The following is a 23,112-nucleotide window of genomic DNA, read 5'->3' as shown; positions in this document are numbered from 1 at the left end:
GCCCTTTCTTTTATTATGCAAATCGACTTTCCAATGGTCTGCACTGCGCAGCCTCCCTGGATGCTGATGCTTCCTAAAAAATTCAATGACACCCTTAACTGGGCTTTCTGTAAGAACAGGAAACTTGGAAGGCCTACGGAAGGTTCCCCCTCTTTAAATAAATCAGTGTGGGAGCTTTTGTGTGTGTGGGTTTTTTGGGAAAGATAAAAGGTAGGACTTTCATTAAACACAAAATCAGTGACTGCACAGTAGGGGCTCAGTAAGGGAACTCCTTGGATTCTCATGTTCAGTTAAAGCTCATGGGATGATGTCAATAGTTAACTTCTCTCACGGGCCTTTTTCAGGTCAGGAAGTTGAGGCAGCTAAGGAGGCTGCAGAGATGCTTAATGAAAAGAAACATGCACATGAGCTACAGCCACCTCACAATGATAAGGTAAGCTCACCCCACCCCACCCCAAATTATATGAATTTTTAAAGTGCCCTGGGTATGGATAATTTTAATGACAATAGGAGCAGAAATTGCCAATGTTTTCTTATTCACCCCGTGTCCAGAAAGCAAATGAGCCCAGAAATCAATATTTGCTACTGTTGTCGCTTGCAGTTTGCAAATGATATGTAATGATTATGTGTCTCTCCCCCCCCCCTCAATTTATGTCGTGTTTCCTTTGCATTGAAATGAATGGGATGGAATAACATAATGACAGGGATTAATTAAATAAGTTAAATGATTTCACCATGGTGAACAGCAAAATGAATAGCATAGTTTGTGGCAGAAGATGACCTGCAGTTGAACAGAAACAGGGCTGCATGCAGCGAATACAGGGAGGAATGGGAAACTGCTTTTGTACATCCCTAGCCCCAAGCAAGGAGCAGAATAATGGAACCCTCTTTCGCTGCAGAAGAAAACTTTTGAGAAATTAGAGGACAAATTTTGGCACATCACCATGTTCAGCTAGCATAAGCTAGCATATTTCACTGGTACTTAAATTCTTATCTGTTCCCTTGCTCCACCATAGAATCTTGCTGGGGTTTAGCAAATTAAACAGCTCTGATGCTCACACTATGTTGGTCTTTAAGGTGCTATGTTGTACTTAGTTGGTCTTTAAGGTGCTACTGAAGGAATTTTTTTATTTTACTATGTTAAGAACTACAGTGCCCTCTAGTGGGCAGAAACGTGTGATGGAATGATTCTTAAATGAGCAAAAGCCCATCTCCAAATTACCGGTTTAAAACAATGGGAGTGCTCGAGGTCACTATTGCAACTGACAATGCATTGTAGAGGATGGCTTCAGAAATCTCAGGGCACGAAGGTACAAGAGGTGGCCACCTTGCTGCAACTCAGCAGATCTGTGTCTCTTCAATGACTGGGAACCGTGTGTGAGTCATCTTGGACTCCATCACAGAAGAAAGGCAGGGCAGAAATTTAAGAAAGTAAATAAATAAAATCTACCACTAAGCACCTGCAAAGCATCCGGGATTGGGCCTGACTCCTTTTGAGGAAATGTAATGAACAAACTCTTCCAATGCTACACAGTTAATCACAGCAGCAACCTCTTGGGCACTCCCATAATTTTGGAGGGTAACTGCACTTTCTAAGGGAACGACCGCAACTCAGTGGCAGAGCATCTGCTTTGCACAGATAAGTTATTTTTATTTTACAAGATTTATGTACCATTTGGTTGCAATGAAACTTCCCAAGTAGGGCTGGGAAATCCCTGCCTGAAATTTTGGAGATCTGCTGGCTGTCAATGTTGGACAATGCTAAGCTCAATGGACCAATGATCTGACTAAGCATATGGCAGATTCCTGTGTTCCTAGGTTTCACTGCACTCGTGTAACCTCTGCATGGCATATATTATAGATATGGCTGGCAAAATCATTGCCCTTACATACTTTGGCCAAAAGCAAGTTAGCTTTGGGTCCATAGTAGTTATATATTAACCTACAAAGCTTTTGTCAATCTGCTCCCGCTTTGCTGAAAGTCCTCCAAGACCAAATATCCCAACCAGCTATAATAATAATAATAATTATTATTATTATTATTATTATTATTATTTATTTATACCCCACCCATCTGGCTGGGTTTCCCCAGCCACTCTGGGCGGCTTCCAGCCGAATATTAAAAACAGTACAGCATCAAACATTAAAAACTTCCCTAAACAGGGCCGCTTTCAGTTGTCTTTCAGTAAAATAGTTGCTTATTGCCTTGACATCTGCTGGGAGGGCGTTCCACAGGGCGGGTGCCACTACCGAGAAGGCCCTCTGTCTGGTTCCCTGTAACCTCACTTCTCGCAATGAGGGAACCGCCAGAAGGCCCTCGGTGCTGGAACTCAGTGTCCGGGCTGAATGATGGGGGTGGAGACGCTCCTTCAGGTCAGCTACATGATCACATATGACGGCTCCATGTTATTTCATTCATTCTATAGTCTTTTAATTTTTTGTTGGAAGCCGCCCAGAGTGGTGGGGGAAACCCAGCCAGATGGGTGGGGTACAAATATTATTATTATTATTATTATTATTATTATTATTATTATTATTATTATTGCATATATTCTAATAAATACAGGCAGTGGCATGAAGGGAGGCCCGTAGTACAGCACCTGCATGGCATTTTTTAAAAGATCCTAGCTTCAATTGCTGAGTAAAGCTGGGAAAGATTTGTGCCATATCCTACTTTCTCCATGTGAAATTCTGGTCATTCCGGGGTAAGAAATTCAACCGCATGTGTGAACCAGCCCTTCAGTGAGATCAGCGCAAGAGGACAGATGTGCACTTATTGTGCTGGTGTCAGCACTGTGATGTGCTGGTGCGCTGGCAAATTCTGAAGTGGAGAAGCTCACAGTGACAGTTTCCATTGCCAAGGACAGTCCAAAATGCAAGTGGCAGTGCTGATCTGCTATCTCCCATCGTCTCTGACCATTGACTATGTTGGTCTTGGACTGATGGGAGGTGGAATCTGACAGTATCCAGAGGTTGGAGAAAGCAGACATGTGATTGTTCTTACACACCTGTCACGTAACCTGGGGGTTTTGTCAGCAAATTCTAACAATGCTCATGCAGTATTTTGTTAAGTAAACCATATCATACATGACTTGATTATTTTAAAGAGCCGAAGATAAATGAACAAACGAAACATGCACCAGTTGATTCTCACCTCCTGGCAACATTTATAAGTTTGTATCTTTCAAAACTGTTTCTTATTGCCACTGACTATCGGTTATTGGCTATGTAAATAAATATGGATTTTGTCACAGTCATTATGCCGCTGAGGCAGAACACGCAGCACTTTCCCTCCCACCGAAATCAATGGCAACATTCCAATTGATTCTATGAGGTCAGGATTGCAGACAAACATTCTTGACATACTTGGCAACTTAAAAGTTTTATATTTCTCTATTACTTGTGATAACTTATATTCTCTGATTTTCCACTGCGGGTCACGACAGTCGTACCTTGGAAGCCAAACGGAATCCGTTCCAGAAGTCCGTACGACTTCCAAAACGTTCAAAAAAACCAAATTGTGGCTTCTGATTGGCTGCTGGAAGCTCTTGCAGCCAATCAGAAGCTTGGAAACCGTACACAGGATTGCATGATCCTACTAAATTATGAGTATTGTGTTAGATCAAGTAATTTTCAATCTGTGTTCCATAGCCATCCACTGATGGCATTTTGATGCCTAGTTCAGGATGAGTACAAACATGAAAATGTGCCTCTGGTCTAAAAATACATTGTCAGAAATTAGCATAAGAGCAATTTAATAATAAAAAAAGCTTGTTGGCAATTAGAATTAGGAGCTTCCATAGAAACAGAACTATAAATCATTTTACTTTCCATTCCCTCTAGATAAAAGATGATTACCACTAATACAAGCTGCAGGAGAAATCAATAGGATGTTTTATATCCCCAGTAGGTCATAAACTTACTATAATTAAGAATGGTGTATGGGTTAGCTCTTTGCACCTTCCTGTCCTCCCAGCTATTCATAGTGTTATGGGTTTGCGGGGGGCAAGGATCCTTTAAAATTCCTGCGTTCTCCCCATAATTCCTGAAATCAGTAAATGTGGGGTTTGAAGTCAAACAGGCTTCCTCAGGAGCTGGTCTTAGAAAGATGTCACCCAAGAACAGAGACAAGTGATGGCCGAGCCACTAACCTGATGAAAGGTGAATCAAGCCATCAGACAAGAAAGGGAGAGGCTGCCAATATTACAGGAAAAATGTGAACTCTTTCACAAGATACTTTATAAATTATTGGGGATTTTGGTGGGTGTAGGACTGAGCTAACTTAATCACTGAGTGTGGAGCTCTCTAGCTCTCCAAGATGCCTGAGCTTCCTGATCTGAAGAACTCCTATGGGAAGACTTAACTTTTGCTTCGTATCTTCGCTCTTTTAATCAAAGTGTGGGAAGCTGGGGAGGGTGACTACCTATTGCCTGAGATCACTGCACTGGCTGGTTTTGTTTTTAAGGGAAGATCTTCCGTTTACTCCTTACCTCTTTCGGCAATTATTTCTTCTAAATGGGGGAAGGGTTGTTGTTGTTGTTTTGTTGTTGTTTTGCAATCAGTGCCCAGCCCAGGCACTTGGTAGGCAGAATTGTGCTTTCGGCGTTTACAGGAAAGGTTTGTCAAGGACATCATGGAGTTTTCAGGAAGCATGGGAACGAAGTCTACAGAGTGCAGACAACTGAGAAATATTTGTAGGATGAATGAAAAGAGGCTCACAAGCACCTCTTGGCCACTTTAGAAGTAAGCTGAAGGCAGCAAAAACCTTACTTCCCCAGTCCCCACCCATGATAATTTCTCTTCCCATTTAGCATTTTCAAACGCAATTTCCTTTCTTGTTATGCAATGGGGAATGGCAGAGGGGGGGGGGGAAATGCAGGATTCTTATTTCTGGGCACAAAATATTAGGGAGTACATTTCCAGCATGAGCTACCAGCTAAAATTGTGGATATCTGCACAAACCCTTGGACAGCTCAGGACACACTTCTGACTGTTATTCCTCTGCATTCTAACCAAAGTTCCATTTCTTTTGCTTTTGTATTCTGCGTGGGTCCGTTATTCAACCTAGTAAATTGCTCACCCTCGGTTGTCACTGAAGCTATGCACTGACCTGATCAGTCTTGAGATCTTTCCACAATAAATTCCCCACTGCTCTCCCTAGCCAATATATGGGCTGATTGCTGCATTTGGCACACATTTCCCGGGCTGGTCTCTTGCTCCCAGATTAATTATTTCTTCTTTTGTCTATACTGAACTCGACTTGCCGTATACAAGCTATCTACATGGGAAAAAAAGCTTTATGAAAGCTTATTATATTCCTCTCACCCCCACACCATTATTGTCTCAACATCCATATTTAAGATTGCCTGCAAGACAGTTGGTGCTGTTTTAAATCTGTTTGCAAACCATTAATATCAGGGTGGCTCAACCATGAAACTACTTTGGAGCTGAATCAAATCATAAACACAGGGCTGCCAAGAGGATACCCTGGGCCTGACGTTCTATATATATATGGATTGGGCCCTCTGAATCCCTCCACTAAGCCACCACAGTCTGTTTACAATAACTCCTGCTTATGTACATATTGTTGCATGCCAGTCCAATCTCTGAGCAGTGAGAGATTCCAGGGTTTGTGTTTCCTTCGGAATGAGAGACAGCAGATACCGTGGTGTCTTTATGATATAGGTTTATTTGCGCATATATACAACTCGAGCCTAAGATGGAAGCGTTCAGAGTATGAACACCCCAAGAAGGCCTTGTTTCTTCCATAGGTCATGCCTACAACCGGAAATATGCCAAGGAGAGAAAGTGAACTTCAAGCTGAGCAAGTCACTAATAAACGCAAATCACAGAAACATAGAATTGTAGAGTTGGAAGCGATTGCATTGGGTCATCTAGTCCAACCCCCTACAAGGCAGGAATCTCAACTAGAACATACATGAGAGGTGGCCATCCAACCTCCAAGGAAGGAGAGTCCACCACTTGTTATGGGAGCCTGTTCCACTGTCAAACTCGGGCAGGAGATATAGAAGCATGATAAGCCGCACCAACAGGTTAAAAAACAGTTTCTACTCATGGGCCGTGAGGCTGCTGAATGGAAGACAGCAACATTGCAGCTGACGTTCGGGGTTGGTGGTCGTGTGACAGCCCCCAGAGTGTAATAAGGACTTAGAGATTGGGGTGGGGATGGGGAGCTCGTTTAATCTCACTGTAAACCGCTTGGACTACTGCAATGCACTTTGAAGGTGACCCGGAAACTGCAATTAATCCAGAATGCGGCAGCCAGACTGGTGACTGGGAGTGGCTGCCAGGACCACATAACACTGGTCCTGAGAGATCTACAGTGGCTCCCAGTAGGTTTCCGAACACAATTAAAAGTGTTTGTGCTGACCTTTAAAGCCCTAAACGGCCCTAGTCCTGTATAACTGAAGGAGCGTCTCCACCCCCATCGTTCAGCCTGGACACTGAGATCCAGCGCCGAGGGCCTTCTGGCGGTTCCCTCATTGCGAGAAGCAAAGCTACAGGGAACCAGGCAGAGGGCCTTCTCGGTAGTGGCACCCGCCCTGTGCAACGCCCTTCCATCAGAGGTCAGAGAGATAAACAACTACCTGACATTTAGAAAATACCTAAAGGCAGCCCTGTTTAGGGAAGTTTTTAGTCTGTGATATTTTGATGTGTGTTGGAAGCCGGCCAGAGTGGCGGGGAGACCCGTCCAGATGGGCGGGGTATAAGTAATAAATTATTATTATTATTATTAACAAGTGGTACAGTGACAATAAAGTATTTCTATAAACAGGCTCTAATGGTCAGAAAGTCCTTCCTGATGTTTATATAGCTTTTATACAATGTTGTTTATTTATTTATTGCAGTTTTATCCCACCTTTCCTTCAAGGAGCTCAAGGTGGCATACGTACTTCTCTTCCTCTTCCATGTTATCCTTACAACAACCCTGTGACGTAGGTTAGGCTGAGTGTAAGTGACTGGTCTAAGGTCACTCAAGTATGCTTCATGGCTTAGTGGAGATTTGAACTGCAGTATCTCAGGCCCTAGTCCAACACTCTAGCTGCTACCCCAACGCTACCTCTAAGGAACTCACAGTGGTGATTCAGCAGTAAACTTCTGAAATATATTACGTTCATAGTGACTTACTCAAAGCCTGGTGAGCTTTCCCAATAGATTATAGACTGTGGTCCCTTTCAAAAAAGGAAGCAAGACTTGAGAAAGCAGACGCCATCTTTTTAAGGACAAGCTGTTCTAGATGGTAACCCACTTCTCCTTCACATGGCTTCAATTTAATTAACTTGGAGTTAATCTTGATTTTAAAATCTTTTCCGAGTTCTGCAAGACTGCAGTGAAGAGCTACTGTGAGCAGTAGAGTATTTGCAGTAGAGTATTTGATGCACCTGTTGTCTTTGTCCATGGAGTTTTCTTGGCAGGGATACTGGAGTGGCTTGCCAGTTCCTTCTCCAGGAACCTATCCATTCTTAAGGAAATCAGCCCTGAGTGCTCCCTGGAAGGACAGATCGTGAAGCTGAGGCTCCAATACTTTGGCCACCTCATGAGAAGAGAAGAATCCTTGGAAAAGACCCTGATGTTGGGAAAGATTGAGGGCACTAGGAGAAGGGGACGACAGAGGACAAGATGGTTGGACAGTGTTCTCGAAGCTACGAACATGAGTTTGACCAAACTGCGGGAGGCAGTGCAAGACAGGAGTGCAGGGATACTGGAGTGACTTGCCAGTTCCTTCTCCAGGTGGATCACATTTAGTCAAAACTCTCCACTATGACCTGTCCATCTTGGGTGGCCCTGCACGGCATAGCTTATAGCTTCTCCGAGTTATTCAACCCCCTTCGCCACGACAAGGCGAGGGATCCATGAATTGATCCATGAAGTGTTCTCGAAGCTACCAACATGAGTCTGACCAAACTGCGGGAGGCAGTGCAAGACAGGAGTGCCTGGCGTGCTATGGTCCATGGGGTCATGAAGAGTCGGACACGACTAAACGACTAAACAACAACAACAATTTGATGCACCAGCCATATAAAATATTGATTTATATAAAGCAGAAACTAATGGACCCAAACCAAAATCAAAGGCCAGAGGAAGTGCAGAGAATATTCATGAAATAGGTCCTACACAGGAACTCTGATAGTTGGAAGAGCAGCATTGACACCTGGTGTTAGACCGGTAGTATTGCTTTGAAAATTAAAGGGCTTTTAAAAAGGACACTGGCTAGTTCCAAAACAGGGATGGCTTGAGACATTTCTGACGCAAAGCACAAAATGGCACCTCCTCTCAATCAGGGAAAAGGGGGTAAGCGAATATCTACATCAGGAACACCGGGGGGGGGGGAATAAAGATCTACACTGGGATCTGCTGCCCCTGTGGGTCCTGCCGCCTGAGGCAGTCCCCTCATCTTGCCTCATGGGAGGGTGTTGTAGGGTTGGCCCTGTTCCAAGCACTAAGTGGAAAACACTATTACTACTCTCACACACCTCAAGCAGTCCTCATTCTTGAAGCTATATTGTCAGAAAAGGGCAACCAGAATGATCATTGGGGGGAACAACTACCCTACAGGGAAAAGTTACAAACTGTGGGGCTTTTTAGATTGTGGCAGTGGAAGGAGAGCATGTAAGGGGGCACTGTGTCAAAATATGCATTCTTAATCCATAATTACCGGGGTGCTAGTTGTGAGTCATTCCAAGAGAAGACTGACGAGATGCCCCAAAGAAGTAATATTTATACTAAATTTTCCTTTGAAGAATATAAATTCGCAATCCATTCCTAAATTTAATTGCTAACTACCACAATTACAAGTGGAAAACAAACTTACAGTAAATTATAGCTTTTTCCACAAGATATCTGGATGCATAAAAGAAAAATAATAAATTCCACTATTAGAATAACATTCGTTCAATCTTTTGGACATGGAAACATGTCTGGTGTGCAACTGAGCATGCTAAAAGTTGTCAGTTAAAGATTCTGATGCAGCTAGCTGTCTCTGTGAAAACAAACCTTCCTGCCTAATTGGGAGCAATTAGCATTTTTTAAACACATGTAGTTTGTGGATTTGTTGTAAGTGTGGCTCATTGCTTGCAATAGATGTTGGTCAATTCAAGGTTTTATGGCTTTACAATAAGCTTAAAAGTTTTAAAGTCATGCTGTTTTAAGATAGGAGGTGAGGGAACTAGAAGATCAGTGTGAGAATCTGGCCTGTGTTGCCTCTCATGATGAGGGAATCTCAGAGAAAATGTGATGCCTTCATTCCCCATGCAATAGGCTCAGCTGGGCTACATTAGGTTGAGGGAAATTATTAAAAGGAATACAGTATCAAATATGGAGTCTGATCCATTACCACAACATAGGCAGGTTGCACAGAAGTGCAAGTATTTGCCACAAGCTGATTAATTCTGCTTTTTTTGCAGGGATCAAGTATAGCTCTACCTGCCTCACACCTGATGTTACATATGCCATCAGGTGGGGGCAGGTGGGCATGGCTTGGGGGTAATAGTCTTGTGGGCCAAATGAGGAGACCTGGTCAGCCAGAGGTTCCCTACCCCTGTCCTATTCCATGACGGATTATTATTTTTTAAGGGATAGAATGGAATGCGTTGGTAGAGCTTTCCATCATCTCCATTTACGTGTGTGTAGTCTACTACAGTTTGTGAATTTTCATAATAACTATCTGCGATTCCCCTCAGGGCAGCTGAGAAAAGAAATAGCAGTATCTATATCTTGAGAGTTATCAATAAATGAGAAAATATGGTCCACTGAGCTTACAGTGGCTACACTTGAACAATGGATGACTGAAGAGAAATTCCAGTGTGGAACTTCTGAATTACAACTTCTCGAGAAGTTCAGTTTTTTCACCTGTGGCCTGAACTGAGATAAAAGAACCACCGCCGCCCCCACCTCTGCAGGTATTAATTAGGTTGCCAACAACCTAATTGTTTGTGTTGCCTTCAATGCTGCTTTGTGAATGATTTCTCTATTGATTTGATTTTTTGTATAATCATCAGAGTCTGTATTGTTATTATTATTATGCTTTTCATTTTTCTCCAACCTCAGTGCTAAGAATCCTGTCAAAAGTATACTGCTCTACCTTGGATAACATGTCATGTATCTGATGAAATGGGCTCCAGTTCATAACAGCTTATACCATTATAAATTTGCTAGTCGTTTAAAAGGGCCACAAACTGTGTTTTTGTTGCTGCAGATGAAAATGGTTACCCCACTGGAAATTGTTTCCTACATATTCTTCTTTCTTTCCATCAAGCCCAGTTTTCTACTGCTGGCACTTTTTTGCTACTATTTTAACACACACACACACGTGATACCCTTTCAAGTACTTCAGTGCTCAAATGGCGATCAAGCAGAAAAAGGGATGTTACATATGCTCAAGAAAGGCCTCATTCTTAGGACTGAACTGGATTAGATGCTGAGAAATGCACAATGAGACTCCTGATGGCTCACTTACAGCACTTTAACCTATCATGCGACCCCCGAGACAAGGAGATAAGTAACTATGCAACTTTTAGAAGACATCTGAAGGCAGCCTTGTATAGGGAATCTTTTTAATTTTTAATGTTTTATTATGTTTTCATATAGGTTGGAAGCAGTCCAGAGTGGCTGGGGCAACCCAGTCAGATGGATGGGGTATAAATACCGGTAGTAAAAATTGTTGTTGATGATGAATAGGGCGTCCCTATTTTCATCCAAGAAATGGTGGAGGGTATGTATTATGTCAAAAAGTCCTTTGCTTGGCACTTCCTGTGGGGAACTTGGCCCCAAAGCTGATCCACCGGCACTGAACTTGTGCACCCAATTGCTTTTTCTTTCTTTACATTATTGGATCATAATTGATATAGTTACAGGTAGGTAGCCGTGTTGGTCTGCCATAGTCGTGCATGCACACGAAAGCTCATACCAATAACAAACTTAGTTGGTCTCTAAGGTGCTACTGGAAGGAATTTTTTAAAATTTTGTTTCGTAATTGGTATGCTATGGGTTGTTTTGACTTAATATGCTATTCATCCTCCTTTTCTAAATTCTATTCTGCAATATTTTTAAACCTCCAAAACTAAAAAAAAAATAGGAATCCAACCCGCGTGCACGACTCTTTCCATTTTTACCTGGACATTCGCGCACAGAGCATTCAAACAGGAAGCGAGAGCCGGGCGGGACTCTCCCACTTTGAAACGAACCCTTCTTTGTACCCACCCTATGAATGAGCACCTCGCCCTTTCTCCAACTTCGGCCGCCCGCTATGGATTGGCCCGCCTGCATGCCTGTCGCGCAGATCAGTCGAATCACAGCCAGCCCTATTGTTGATTGGCGTGCGGCCGAGCGTGTTTGTGTGCACCCCTTCCCTTCCCCGCCCCGCTTCTGACCGTGTTGTTACTCCCCGAGTCAAGATGGGCGGGGGAGAAAGTGAGTCCCGCTTCGACGCCTCCGATTCGACGGGGTGCTTGCTTGTCAAGGAGCTCCTCCAATGGGGGCCGCCCGTAGTGCCCAACCCCGCCATTCAGTATTACTACTGTGCCCTGAGGAAGGGAGCGGGTGAGGCAGGCGGGCAGCAGTGAGGGAGGAGGAAGAGCGCAAAGGCCGGTCAGTATAAGCATCCGCGACGCCGACGGGGGAGTCGGTCCAGGCGGCCCCTCGCGGGGAAGCGCGGCCTGCTCAGGCGTGGTCTCTGGGGGGAAGCCCCGGTCGGGGGAGGGCGGCGCGGCCCTATGTTGAGGGAGAAGCGCCTCAACGGGCGGCGCTGGGCCTCCGTCTGCCCCCTGTCCCCCTTCCTGAGCATCATCCGCTTCTCCCCCTTCAGGCCCGGCAGCCGCCGCGTGAGGAGTCCGCTTGCCGCCGCTTCCTCCTCCTCCTGCCCATGTTCAGCGAACGCAGGTTGGCCGCCGCCCCTTCGTCGCCTTTGCTGCCGCCGCTGTCGCCTTTCCGCCGCCGCCGGGAGCCGCCGCCATGGCTGACATGGGTCAGGAGGTCGTCCACCTCGTGTGGGGCAAAAAGCCCGGCACGCAGGGCCTCGCCGACACCATCTTCTGCCGGTGGGCACAAGGTACGTCCCGGCCTCCCCCCCCCTCGCTCCTCCTGATCTTCCCTCCCTCCTTCCCTCTTCGCACCTTCATTCACTTTTCAAATTTCTCTTTCACACCCCCTTCATCCGCATCCTGCACACACATCTTCTTTCCTTTGGACCCCTGTGCTGTTTCCCTCTCCCCCTTTCCTCGTCAGGCGCTGGTGGGAAGGGTGATGCCGTCGGTAGTGTCTGGCATGACAAGCGCTCCCAGCTGGCGCAGCCTTGAACTGCATCATGGCAGTGAAGTGGGTGGTTTGTGACTTGGGAGAATAAGGGATCTCCACCCTTCTTGCTCCTCTGTCTCACCCGCCCCCCTTTTTGCACTGTAACTTGTGATCTGAGATATATTCTCTCCCCTTGATACATCTTCCTTTGCTTGTTATTCCCGTTTTGAAATAGGCAGGAAGGGACCCAAATATACAGGAGGCACAGTCATCATGATAGCTGTTAAGATGTGTCATTTGCCTTCCCACCCCCGCCCTATGAATGAGCGGGGGATATCTTTTGCACCATAAGATTGGCAAACCCTTTCTCTTTGTCTGTAAAAGTCTTCGGTATATTTACTACAGTGGTACCTCGGGTTACAGACACTTCGGTTTACGCGTTTTCAGGTTGCGTACTGCGGGAAACCCAGAAGGGCTACTTCTGGGTTTCGCCACATGCACAGAAGGGCCAAATCACACTTCACACATGCGCAGAAGCGTCAAATCACATCACGCATGTGCACAGACGCGGCGCTGCGGGGTACGAATGCTGCAGGTTGTGGACGTGCCTCCGTCACAGATTACATCCGCAACACGAGGTTTCACTGTAATGGGAAAGGGTGTATTTGCCACCCAGTTAGGCCTGGGTGATATATCGCCCAGGGCCGGTATGAGGAGCAGACCGTGATGTCAATTTCACTCAGCGGTATATCGCTGGTGAAACTGCCTCTGCTCCTGAGTCCCTCTGCTAGCAGTGTCTGCTGGAGGGAGTCAAGAATTCCTATACTGTATCTCTGAGTGAAACCACCATCCCACTCTGCCCTCATACGATAGAGGGGGAGAAACAAGCTGTATTGGTGAGGCACCGATGCAGTTTGTTTCTCTCTCTGCATCTTTAAACTGCTCAACTGAGGAGTGTGTGACTGCCCTTGCCTGAGTTGAGCAGTTTAAAAGGAGCCCCCAGCCTGGCATTGGCTTCTGCAAGCGGGGTGGGGGCTCTGTGAAACTGCTCAGCTGAGGAGAGCGCAGTTGCCACTCCCCTTAGCGGGCAGTCAAAGGAGCCCCAATGCTTCGCACATGAGGCACATGAGCGGTGAGAGCACCAGGGCTGTCTCAACTTGGGGGGGAACCTCCCCTCCCCTCAGCTGAGTGGCACAAACAATCTGCCTGCGAGCCTGGGTGAAACTGCCTCAGCTTTTGAGGTGAGAACTGGGGCAGTTTCACCTGGTGTCTCGTGGGTAGAAGCCAATACACCTTGTTTTTTCTACATCATGGTATATTGCCAAACTGTGATGTTTGGCTGGAGATACACCATGATGTTGAAAAGCTGTTATCACCCAGCCCTAAACCCAGTAGGTGTCAAGATACATCTTCTGCTGCTCCTTTGCCTCTGGTCAAGGACAAACTAGTAATTTTCTCCCAGCTCCGTGTTGCAAACAGTGCTACTATATTCAGCACAGTTTTATTGCTGTTTGTAATAACTATCCTACATTAATAACTATCCTACATGGTTGGGTAACATTGGTACTTTTCCATCATGTGTGTAAGTCAAGGGTCCTAGGTTTCCTTAAGATGGTCATTCTAACCATTAGTTGTTCTGATAAATTTCTGCTATGTCGTATTGCATGTTATGCTTTTGGTCTGGTTTCACATAGCTGAAAAATTGGTGCTCTTGCCCAAGAATCTGAAATACTCTTTGATTTGTTAGCAAGGCTTTCTTCTAAGTACTGCATGGACTTGGGATGTGATATTCTTTTAGTATAATTTCACATTTATAGTCTACTAGATTGCTGTGGAATATGTAGGAAAAGGTTTCAACATTTCCTCTGCTCTAAGCTTGACTTTGGCTTACTCCATGCACATAATGATGCAGCATTGATTGCATTGATTGTGGTGTTTATCAACAGCTTGTCCATGAATAATGAATATAAAAACCTTACAAGTTATTCTGTTCTTTCTCTTTTGCTTTGGGAGATTTTTTTTGTAACCTAAAAGTTAATGTGCTGTGATCTTGGTAGAAAGAAATTAGGGATTGTGTCCATACTACTGATTCCCAAGCTTTAATTGTTTATTCATAGAATCATAGAATCATAGAATCATAGAGTTGGAAGAGACCACAAGGGCCATCCAGTCCAACCCCCTGCCAAGCAGGAAACACCATCAAAGCATTCCTGACAGATGGCTGTCAAGCCTTATCTTAAAGACCTCCAAAGACAGAGACTCCACCACACTCCTTGGCAGCAAATTCCACTGTCGAACAGCTCTTACTGCCAGGAAGTTCTTCCTAATGTTTAGGTGGAATCTTCTTTCTTGTAGCTTGAATCCGTTGCTCCGTGTCCGCTTCTCTGGAGCAGCAGAAAACAACCTTTCTCCCTCCTTTATATGACATCCTTTTATATATTTGAACATGGTTATCATATCACCCCTTAACCTTCTCTTCTCCAGGCTAAACATACCCAGCTCCCTAAGCCGTTCCTCATAAGGCATCGTTTCCAGGCCTTTGACCATTTTGGTTGCCCTCTTCTGGACACGTTCCAGCTTATCAGTATCCTTCTTGAACTGTGGTGCCCAGAACTGGACACAATACTCCAGGTGAGGTCTGACCAGAGCAGAATACAGTGGTACTATTACTTCCCTTGATCTAGATGCTATACTCCTATTGATGCAGCCCAGAATTGCATTGGCTTTTTTAGCTGCTGCATCACACTGCTGACTCATTATTACAGCACTGGCAATAGAAACAATGAAGTACAAATATTTATCCAATAATAATTACTGTGTTTGAGCATGGCACTGAAAGCTCCCTCTAAAAACAGCATTTAGGAATCATCCATGTAATCTTTCTAGAAAGTTAATATGGTCTTCATTTTAATTTCTACGTCTTTTTCATTTGACAATATTTTATAATAGTTACAGGTAGGTAGCCGTGTTGGTCTGAGTCGAAGCAAAATAAAAAAATTCCTTCAGTAGCACCTTAAAGACCAACTAAGTTTATATTTTGGTATGAGCTTTCGTGTGCATGCACACTTCTTCAGATACACTAGAAACAGAAGTGTCAGACCCTATATATATACAGAGGGTGGTGGGGGGGGGTGGGAATGGGAGATGGGCTGATGGGAGTGGTAAACCTGTAGATGGGTGTTAATGGCTGCTGATGGCTGCAATTAGTCCTGGGCTGAGGTGCTAAAGAAAGCTTGATCATGCATAATGAGATAAGAATCCGATATCTCTATTCATCCCAGGTGCTTCCATGGTTTTAAGCTTGGTAATGATTTCCAATTCAGCAACTTCCCTTTCCAGTCTGTTCCTGAAATTTCTCTGTAATAAAACAGCTGCTTTGAGATCTTGTATAGAATGTCCTGGGAGACTGAAGTGTTCTCCTACTGGTTTTTCAGTCTTATGGTTCCTGATGTCGATTTATGTCCATTAATCCTTTGGCGTAGGGTTTGGCCTGTTTGTCCAATATAGAGAGCTGAAGGGCACCGTTGGCATTTGATGGCATACACAATGTTAGAAGATGAGCAATTAAATAGTCCTTAGATGGTATGTTGGATGTTGTTGGGGCCAGTAATGATGTTGTCCGGGTGTATGTGGCAGCAAAGTTGGCATCTGGGTTTATTGCAGGCTCTGGTACCAGTGTCCATGTTAAGTCTGGTGGTTGTATTATTGTGGGTGAGGAGTTGTTTAAGATTGGGTGACTGTCTGTAGGCAATGAAAGGTCTTCCTCCCAGAGCTTGAGAAAGGGAGCTGTCATTGTCCAGGAGAGGCTGTAGATCTCTAATGATGCGTTGTACTGTTTTAACTTGGGAGCTGTATGTGATGACTAGTGGTGTTCTGTTATTTTCTTTTTTGGGTCTGTCTTGCAGCAGGTTCTCCCTAGGTATCAGTCTGGCTCTGTTGATCTGTTGTTTAACTTCATCAGGTGGATATTTTAGTTCTAAAAAGGTTTGCTGTAGATCTCTTAGGTGAGATTCTCTGTCTGTAGAGTTGGAACAGATACGGTTGTAACGTAGGGCCTGGCTGTATACGATGGATTGTTTGGTATGTTTGGGATGGTAGCTAGAAGCATGTAGATATGTTTGTCGGTCAGTTGGTTTTCTGTATAAGGTGGTGTCTATACGTCCATCCTGTATTTTTATAGTAGTGTCCAAAAAATGTATTTCTTGCATAGATTGGTTCATTGTTAGGTTGATGGTGGGGTGAAAGTCATTGAATGTCTGGTGGAAGGTTTCCAGGGTCTGTTGTCCATGTGTCCAGATAATAAAAATATCGTCAATGTATCGTAGGTACAAGAGAGGTTTGAGTGGGTAGGAGTCTAGGAAACGATGTTCTAAATCTGCCATGAAGATGTTGGCATACTGTGGGGCCATGCGGGTGCCCATGGCTGTGCCGCTGATCTGGAGGAACAGGTCATCACCAAATTTGAAGTGGTTGTGGGTAAGGACAGAGTGGCAGAGTTTGGTAGGCAGAGTTTGGTAGCAAAGTCCGCTGTGGTTTTATCTGACATTATTTTATAATGTCCTTTTAGAAGTGCCATCCTGTAATTAGAAATTGCTAAATTTTGTGGACACTACAAGATGATTCAGCCCTATAGCCCATTTAAAATAGCTACTGGTGCGACCTAAAGGGACGCGGGTTGCGCTGTGGGTTAAACAACAGAGCCTAGGGCTTGCCGATCAGTAGGTTGGCGGTTTGAATCCCCGCGATGGGGTGAGCTCCCGTTGCTCGGTCCCAGCTCCTGCCAACCTAGCAGTTCGAAAGCATGTAAAAGTGCAAGTAGATAAATAGGTACCGCTACAGTGGGAAGGTAAACGGCGTTTCCGTGTGCTGCTCTGGTTCGCCAGAAGCGGCTTTGTCATGCTGGCCACATGACCTGGAAGCTGTACGCCGGCTCCCTCGGCCAATAACGCGAGATGAGCGCCGCAACCCCAGAGTCAGTCACGACTGGACCTAATGGTCAGAGGTCCAGTGCAGTTCTCACCACAGTTGATGTTTCATCATCAATGAAATATGCATTTGTGGTTATGACCATGTTCCAAAGGTGTTGGTGTTCATATCTGTATACCTGATAACCATGGAAAATCTCAGAACCGAAGTGTTATAGAAATGCTCCTGTTTGCTTCCAGTGGCCTACTTCATACATCACATTAAAAATAGATTGTGATTCAATGTGAATGAGCAGTGAGCTGGTATATGCTGCTTGTAGGTTCCTAAGGTGGTCCTCCTCCAATAGTTCTGCTGCACCACAAACAAAACAAGCCAAAAATTGGCTTGTCATATTGTTCAAACCTGGGCTTGTGGTTTGTTCTTCTCAAGCCCACACCACGAGGGATAAACCAAGAACAAACCTTGATTTCTGTTCATGGTTGGTTTGGAAGAAACAAGCAATGAGCCTGGGTTCAGATAACAGGCCAGACTCTGACTTGTTTTGTCTGTGGAGCAATAGGAGCAGGAGCAGGAAAAGAACACCACAGGAACTTTGAGCAGTGTGCAGTAGCACTATAGCTTGTTTAAACTATTGTTTAATGTGATGTGCATTCTAGATCAATGTAATTTGTCCTTTATTTTTCTACATCTGTTCTCCTTTGTGTGTTGGCTGCTGAAACAATAATAACGCATTATGTTGTCCCCTCTTGGGAACGGCTATTTTCCTCTTATTTCCTATTTTACATTCAGGTCGGTAGCCATGTTGGTCTGACCCAGTCAAAATAAAAAAATAAAATAAAAAAAATTGTCCAGTAGCACCTTAGAGACCAACTAAGTTCGTTCTGGGTATAAGCTTTCATGTACATGCACACTTCTTCAGATACCAGATATCTGAAGAAGTGTGCATGCACACAAAAGCGTTTTAAATTTATTTTTCTGTTTTTATATAGAAAGGAGTGTTATAAATGGGTACACTGTATTGCATTGATTGCATTTCTCTCTGTGTGTGCATGCTCAGTTAACATTTTGGAGCTTATATGCGCTTGTAACTATGTTACTTGTTATTTTTAAGCTATTACCTTATGTCCTTTAGTTTGGCTGCTGCTGTGGTGCTTTTATATTAAAGTCTGTTTGTTTGAGGGACCTGGCAGCTGGATATGCTGATAAGAAAGGGCAGGGCGAGGAGTATGTTCTGGCAGAGCTAATCAATGAATTTGTTTTCATGAGCAGATTAGGGTTATGTTAGGACTCCATGTTGCCTTCAGAAAAACACTGGCAACAGTGGACAAATGGATGAACAATCCCAAATCTTTGAAATGTGTTGACCAAAGAAAAGGGATTAATCATAAAGTTGTCTTGGCCTTCTCTTTTCTTCTTCTTCTTCTTCTTTTTTTAAAAAAGGTTCACTTTGACTGGCAGCATTCCAGGCTATTAAATTAGTAAATTAGTATTTACTGGCTGTACTGAAATAATTTGGTCAGAAGTGCAAGCTTGTTTGGTTATAATTTAAAATATTTGCGCCTATAATGGAAGGATCAATAAGAAAGAAACGTAAGTTGAAGAAATCCCAGCTAAGTAATTATTCTGAAGAAGAATTTTCTTTTTGCAAAGGTTGGATAAAAACATTTCAGTTACCACCCTGGTCCTTTTGTGTACATGATAATAAATCACATTCTCGTGTACTCACTCATGTAGACAGTGTGTGATCTTGAATGGGGTATGGTCAGTCATACAGTATATGAGAAAGTTGTGTGACCTGCCAGAAGATTTCTGGTAAGTCAGGATAAACACCTCTATCACAAATATATGCTGCAGTGTCTGTTAAATAGATGACTGTTGCCATCTGTTCTGTTGACTTGTTTAATATATTTTATTTTTCACTTTCTTCTCCCCTAAGTTGGATTCTTCTGGTTTTGGTTCTATTGCAGCTTTTCCCCACCCCCTTTCACCCCAGCAATTCGATTGGACTGGAATAGAAGCTTTCAAGCTTTACAGTACCTTTGTCTTAATATAAGCTTCAGTTATTGTCAAGTCAGAAAACCTGGCCTCGTTTTGCTATCCTATCACATAATAGTTTTAGAGCTGCTGCTGAGCTCAATGCAAGTTTGTTCTAACATCGTATTGTGGCTATAATCTTCAGTACTCACATAGAAAATATTCCCCCTAAATACGCTTTTTAAAAAGTTCATAGAGTCCTTGGAATTACATGCAAGTCTTGCTTTTTATGTTGACCTGCTTCAGAGATGGACTGTACTTGTTTACCATTTCCTACAGTATCCTTATAAGTGTTTGTGTCTTGTAAAAATACCCCTGCTTCACACGTTATATTGAAATGGCAGGTGAAACTTGTATCCATTGTTTTTGGTTTGTTGCATGGTTCCATTTAGCTACTGGAAAAGCTAAGCAACAGCGACATATTTGTACACTCTGTTCACTCTAAAACCTCATTTGTGTCAAAGCAATACACTGGTCTAGATTGATATGACCTAGAAAGTGCATGGAGTTCAATACAAAATTGAGCAAAACTGCAGAACAGAGTTTTTGTGTGTGGCTGGAATGTATCACTGGGGAGTTAGGATATCTGTGTTTAGATGGAATTTATTTTTTGTTGAACCCAGTTGAAGATAGTCATTTTATGAGACCATGACTGTGTCCTCTCCCCCGCCCCCACCCCACCCCTGTATATGGACATTATTACCATGTAGGTTTCCACTCCCCTGCCCCCAGTCATTTATTTATACTTTGTCCACAGAAGTTTTTCTTAAAACATTAAGAAAAAAGATTTATTTTACAATGAACTCCAAATGGCCTTTACCAAACCAGACTGAATAAAATTTGCACATTTCTAACAGAAGGTAGGATAAGTAAGGATATGAACACTAAGAAATGATAATTACCTACTACCACTCCGAAAATGAGGCTGGGGTTGATGTAGTTTCTTGAAAACATCAGTACAATGAATTGATACCGTTAAAAGAACTGAGTAGTGTTGTTTGAGTTTTATTAGGCTGAGACAGAATATTGAAAGTAGAACTCAGTAGTTTGACTCTGACAAGGAATAAGTATGAAAGACTGTTCTATTAATGGGACATTTTTCTTTGGAAACAACTAACCCATTATTTTGGTTCCTCCTATTAGGGTTTGTATTTAGTGAATCGGAATCAACTGCATTAGAACAATTTGAAGGAGGCCCTTGCGCTGTGATTGCACCCATTCAGGTAATACTATATAGAAGCTTGTGAAAACTATGTAAATTTGAAACATACCTATTTTCGCCTTCTGTCCTTCGGCTTATGTGAAAACCTAAAGTAAACGCAATGACAAATATAGGTTGGGTTTACTTTAGGTGATTATTCTCTGTTGAAGTAGTACAGATTGAACACTACCAGTGCTGTTTTGAGCCACTGTTGTCTGCAGCATTGATATAATACATAAAATCAACATGGCTACTTAAATGAGTTGCAGATATAGATCTGAGAACTAACCTGTTCCATGAGTTCCTGTAGCACTTACCTCTTGATAAAGTTCATTTTATGTTTTAGGTAGGGGCAGATATCTAGTCCTCTAAATTGGCCATCAAATGCTTCAAACATTTGTAAGACTTGGAGAAAATGATATAATTGCATGAGAAAATGTATCATGCTGTTATAGTTAAGCAATTTCTAATCCCGTAGCTATGTAAATAATTTAGTAATAGTGAGCAAAAAAGTACAGTAATTTGTATCTTTGCATAGGGAAAAAGGCCTTCTGTAACTAGGAATGTATTTTATTTCTTTTAAAAGAAGTTAAACTGATATTGAAAATGGAACACTTTGCACCACTGAAGAACAAATCATACTTATCTGATATGTCAATGTTATCTTTAATATAAGGCATTCCTTCTGAAGAAGCTTTTTGCTTGTGAGAAATCTACCTGGAGACAATGTCAAGGTAACCATAAACCTACCTCCACAAGAGGGTTTTGATATAGTGCTTCTCAGCAAATTACACAGTGCTAAGCTAAATTATAGTTCACTATTATTCATGAGCTATTAGCAATATACTTCTGCAGTAATTTGATGTTACAATTAGTGTACAAATGCATTATTTGCTGATGATTTTGAAATAGAGGAAATAGAATTCAGCATTACAAAAATTTAAGTGGGGCTCAAGAAAGTCCAAATCCTGCAAATGGAATTGTCATGCAGATTAGGCAAGTGGCAGAAATGTCACTGTATATTCTTTATTCTTACTACACAGTTTGTCTTACTGTTTCTGCTGAACTTGTTTCTTTTATCTTAAGACTGGAGAAGGTGGACTTATCCTCATTGATCATTGTATTCAGTTGGGATAAGTGGAGGTACTTGGAACTCTGATGAATAAAGAACCTTTGCCCATGACCCTTGATTTTCTAAGGCTTAGTAGAAATTAATTGTGTGTATGTATAGTTTCCCCCCTAGAAAAAACAGTGAACTGGAATCTGCCGAAGTTGTCAAATTATAAATGCAAAGAAGAACTGGTTCTTAAGGTTGAACTCATTTGTATTGTGATTATAACATGAATTGTAAACAGATCTTTTCTGCTCTGCACCATGCCTTCCTTGTTCCATTTTCTTACTGTTATCCTCCTGTCCCTGCTGTCAAAACACTGTCAAAAATTTGTGTTTGTTCTGACTTTGAATATTTCAGAGGAAGAGCAGAAGAATCTCCTCTGTCATACCTTAAGTGATATTTTGGAACTGGCTTGCTCTGATAATTCAGACTCATACTGTTTGGTAACGTGGCGAAGAGGAAGGACTGCTGAAGAAACTGCTAGTATTTCTGAGAGTTCTGCTGAGTCAAGCCACCAAGAGGAGCAGCCTTGTAAGATATGCCTTGTGAATATGATTCTGAACACTGTTTTGGTTTTGTTAACAAGCTTTATTCTGTTTTTAAGAATGTATACCAGATCTTTATTGTTTATTGTATACCAGATCTCTTATCCTGGCACTAGTTGTTCTTAGGTTTCAAAAATTAAGCTCAATACAGACTCATTTAAGTGCCATTGATCTAAGGCAGGACGGGCTTACCTGTGCGATGTCCCCTCTCCTGAAGTCACTGAGCTTGATTCCCATCATTCCTGATGATTGGCCATGTTGGCTCAGACTGATGGGAGTTGTAGTTCAACAACTTCTGAGGAGTCACAGGTTAGCCACCCCTGATCTAAGGATATTGAGCCTAGTGTTGCATCCCATTTTATGGTGCTAGGCAACCTTTAGCTATTGAAGATTAGGTTTATAATATTTGGATTATATAAACACATTTTGACTCAATAAAATGGTGCCATTAATGAATCAGGCAGCACACTGTATAGCAATATTTTTCTGATAGAATAATTTAGAAATGCTGTAGGTGAGAGGCATAATATTGAAGAGGCATTCCTCTATCTGCTTCATGTGACATGTACATAACTTAAGAATTTCAGAAGTATTCATATGCAAATTTTCATCTAGTTTAATATTTTTAAACATAAGATTCATCGACTGGTCAAGTGTCAGTTATATTAAATATATAATTAATTGAAGAGGACCAGTGTGAGTGATTTGGAAATGACTTTTCGCTGTTAAATTTATCTTACTACCCTTGTGTGTTTCATAGTTACTTTGGGTTATTTTAACACATTTGTTTAGTTTCCACCTGCAGTCAATTTCTTCTTTAATATGATATCATTAGGTCATTCACAATGGGCAGTCACTAGAGGAGAGTTGTTGTGACGAGAAATAATTTAAAGACTCTTGCATGTGATTAGTGTTCTGATATTCTTGTCAAAACATTTTCTCTAAATAAGTAAATTTATTCATACGTGGGTCATAAAAATAAAAGGAGAAATTGAACCCTCCCCCTCACATAAATACACTTTATCATCATGTTAGTGCAG

The 23,112-nt window shown here is 42.7% G+C and overlaps 1 protein-coding gene across 4 annotated transcripts in view; it reads left to right on the top strand.

Moving 5' to 3' along the window:
• The window catches only part of MINDY3 (MINDY lysine 48 deubiquitinase 3), a 207,021-nt gene that overhangs the window by 158,494 nt on the left and 25,415 nt on the right, over positions 1-23,112 (top strand). Inside the window, exons 1-5 of one of the 4 annotated variants that reach the window (XM_035129659.2) lie at positions 11,465-11,607; positions 11,825-12,067; positions 20,356-20,435; positions 21,090-21,147; positions 21,885-22,058. In XM_035129659.2, coding sequence (XP_034985550.1) covers positions 11,971-12,067; positions 20,356-20,435; positions 21,090-21,147; positions 21,885-22,058 — 409 coding nt within the window. In that variant the 5' untranslated portion in view covers positions 11,465-11,607; positions 11,825-11,970. Of the gene's footprint in view, positions 1-11,464; positions 11,608-11,824; positions 12,068-14,757; positions 14,884-20,355; positions 22,059-23,112 lie in introns of those variants that run through there. The other 3 variants (XM_060280786.1, XM_060280787.1, XM_060280788.1) reach the window with 3 other exon arrangements.

Source organism: Zootoca vivipara, chromosome 12 (genome assembly GCF_963506605.1).
Source record: "Zootoca vivipara chromosome 12, rZooViv1.1, whole genome shotgun sequence".
NCBI lineage: Eukaryota > Metazoa > Chordata > Lepidosauria > Squamata > Lacertidae > Zootoca > Zootoca vivipara.
The sequence above is the reverse complement of the archived record's forward strand: the minus strand, read 5'-3'. Positions and strand labels throughout refer to the sequence as shown.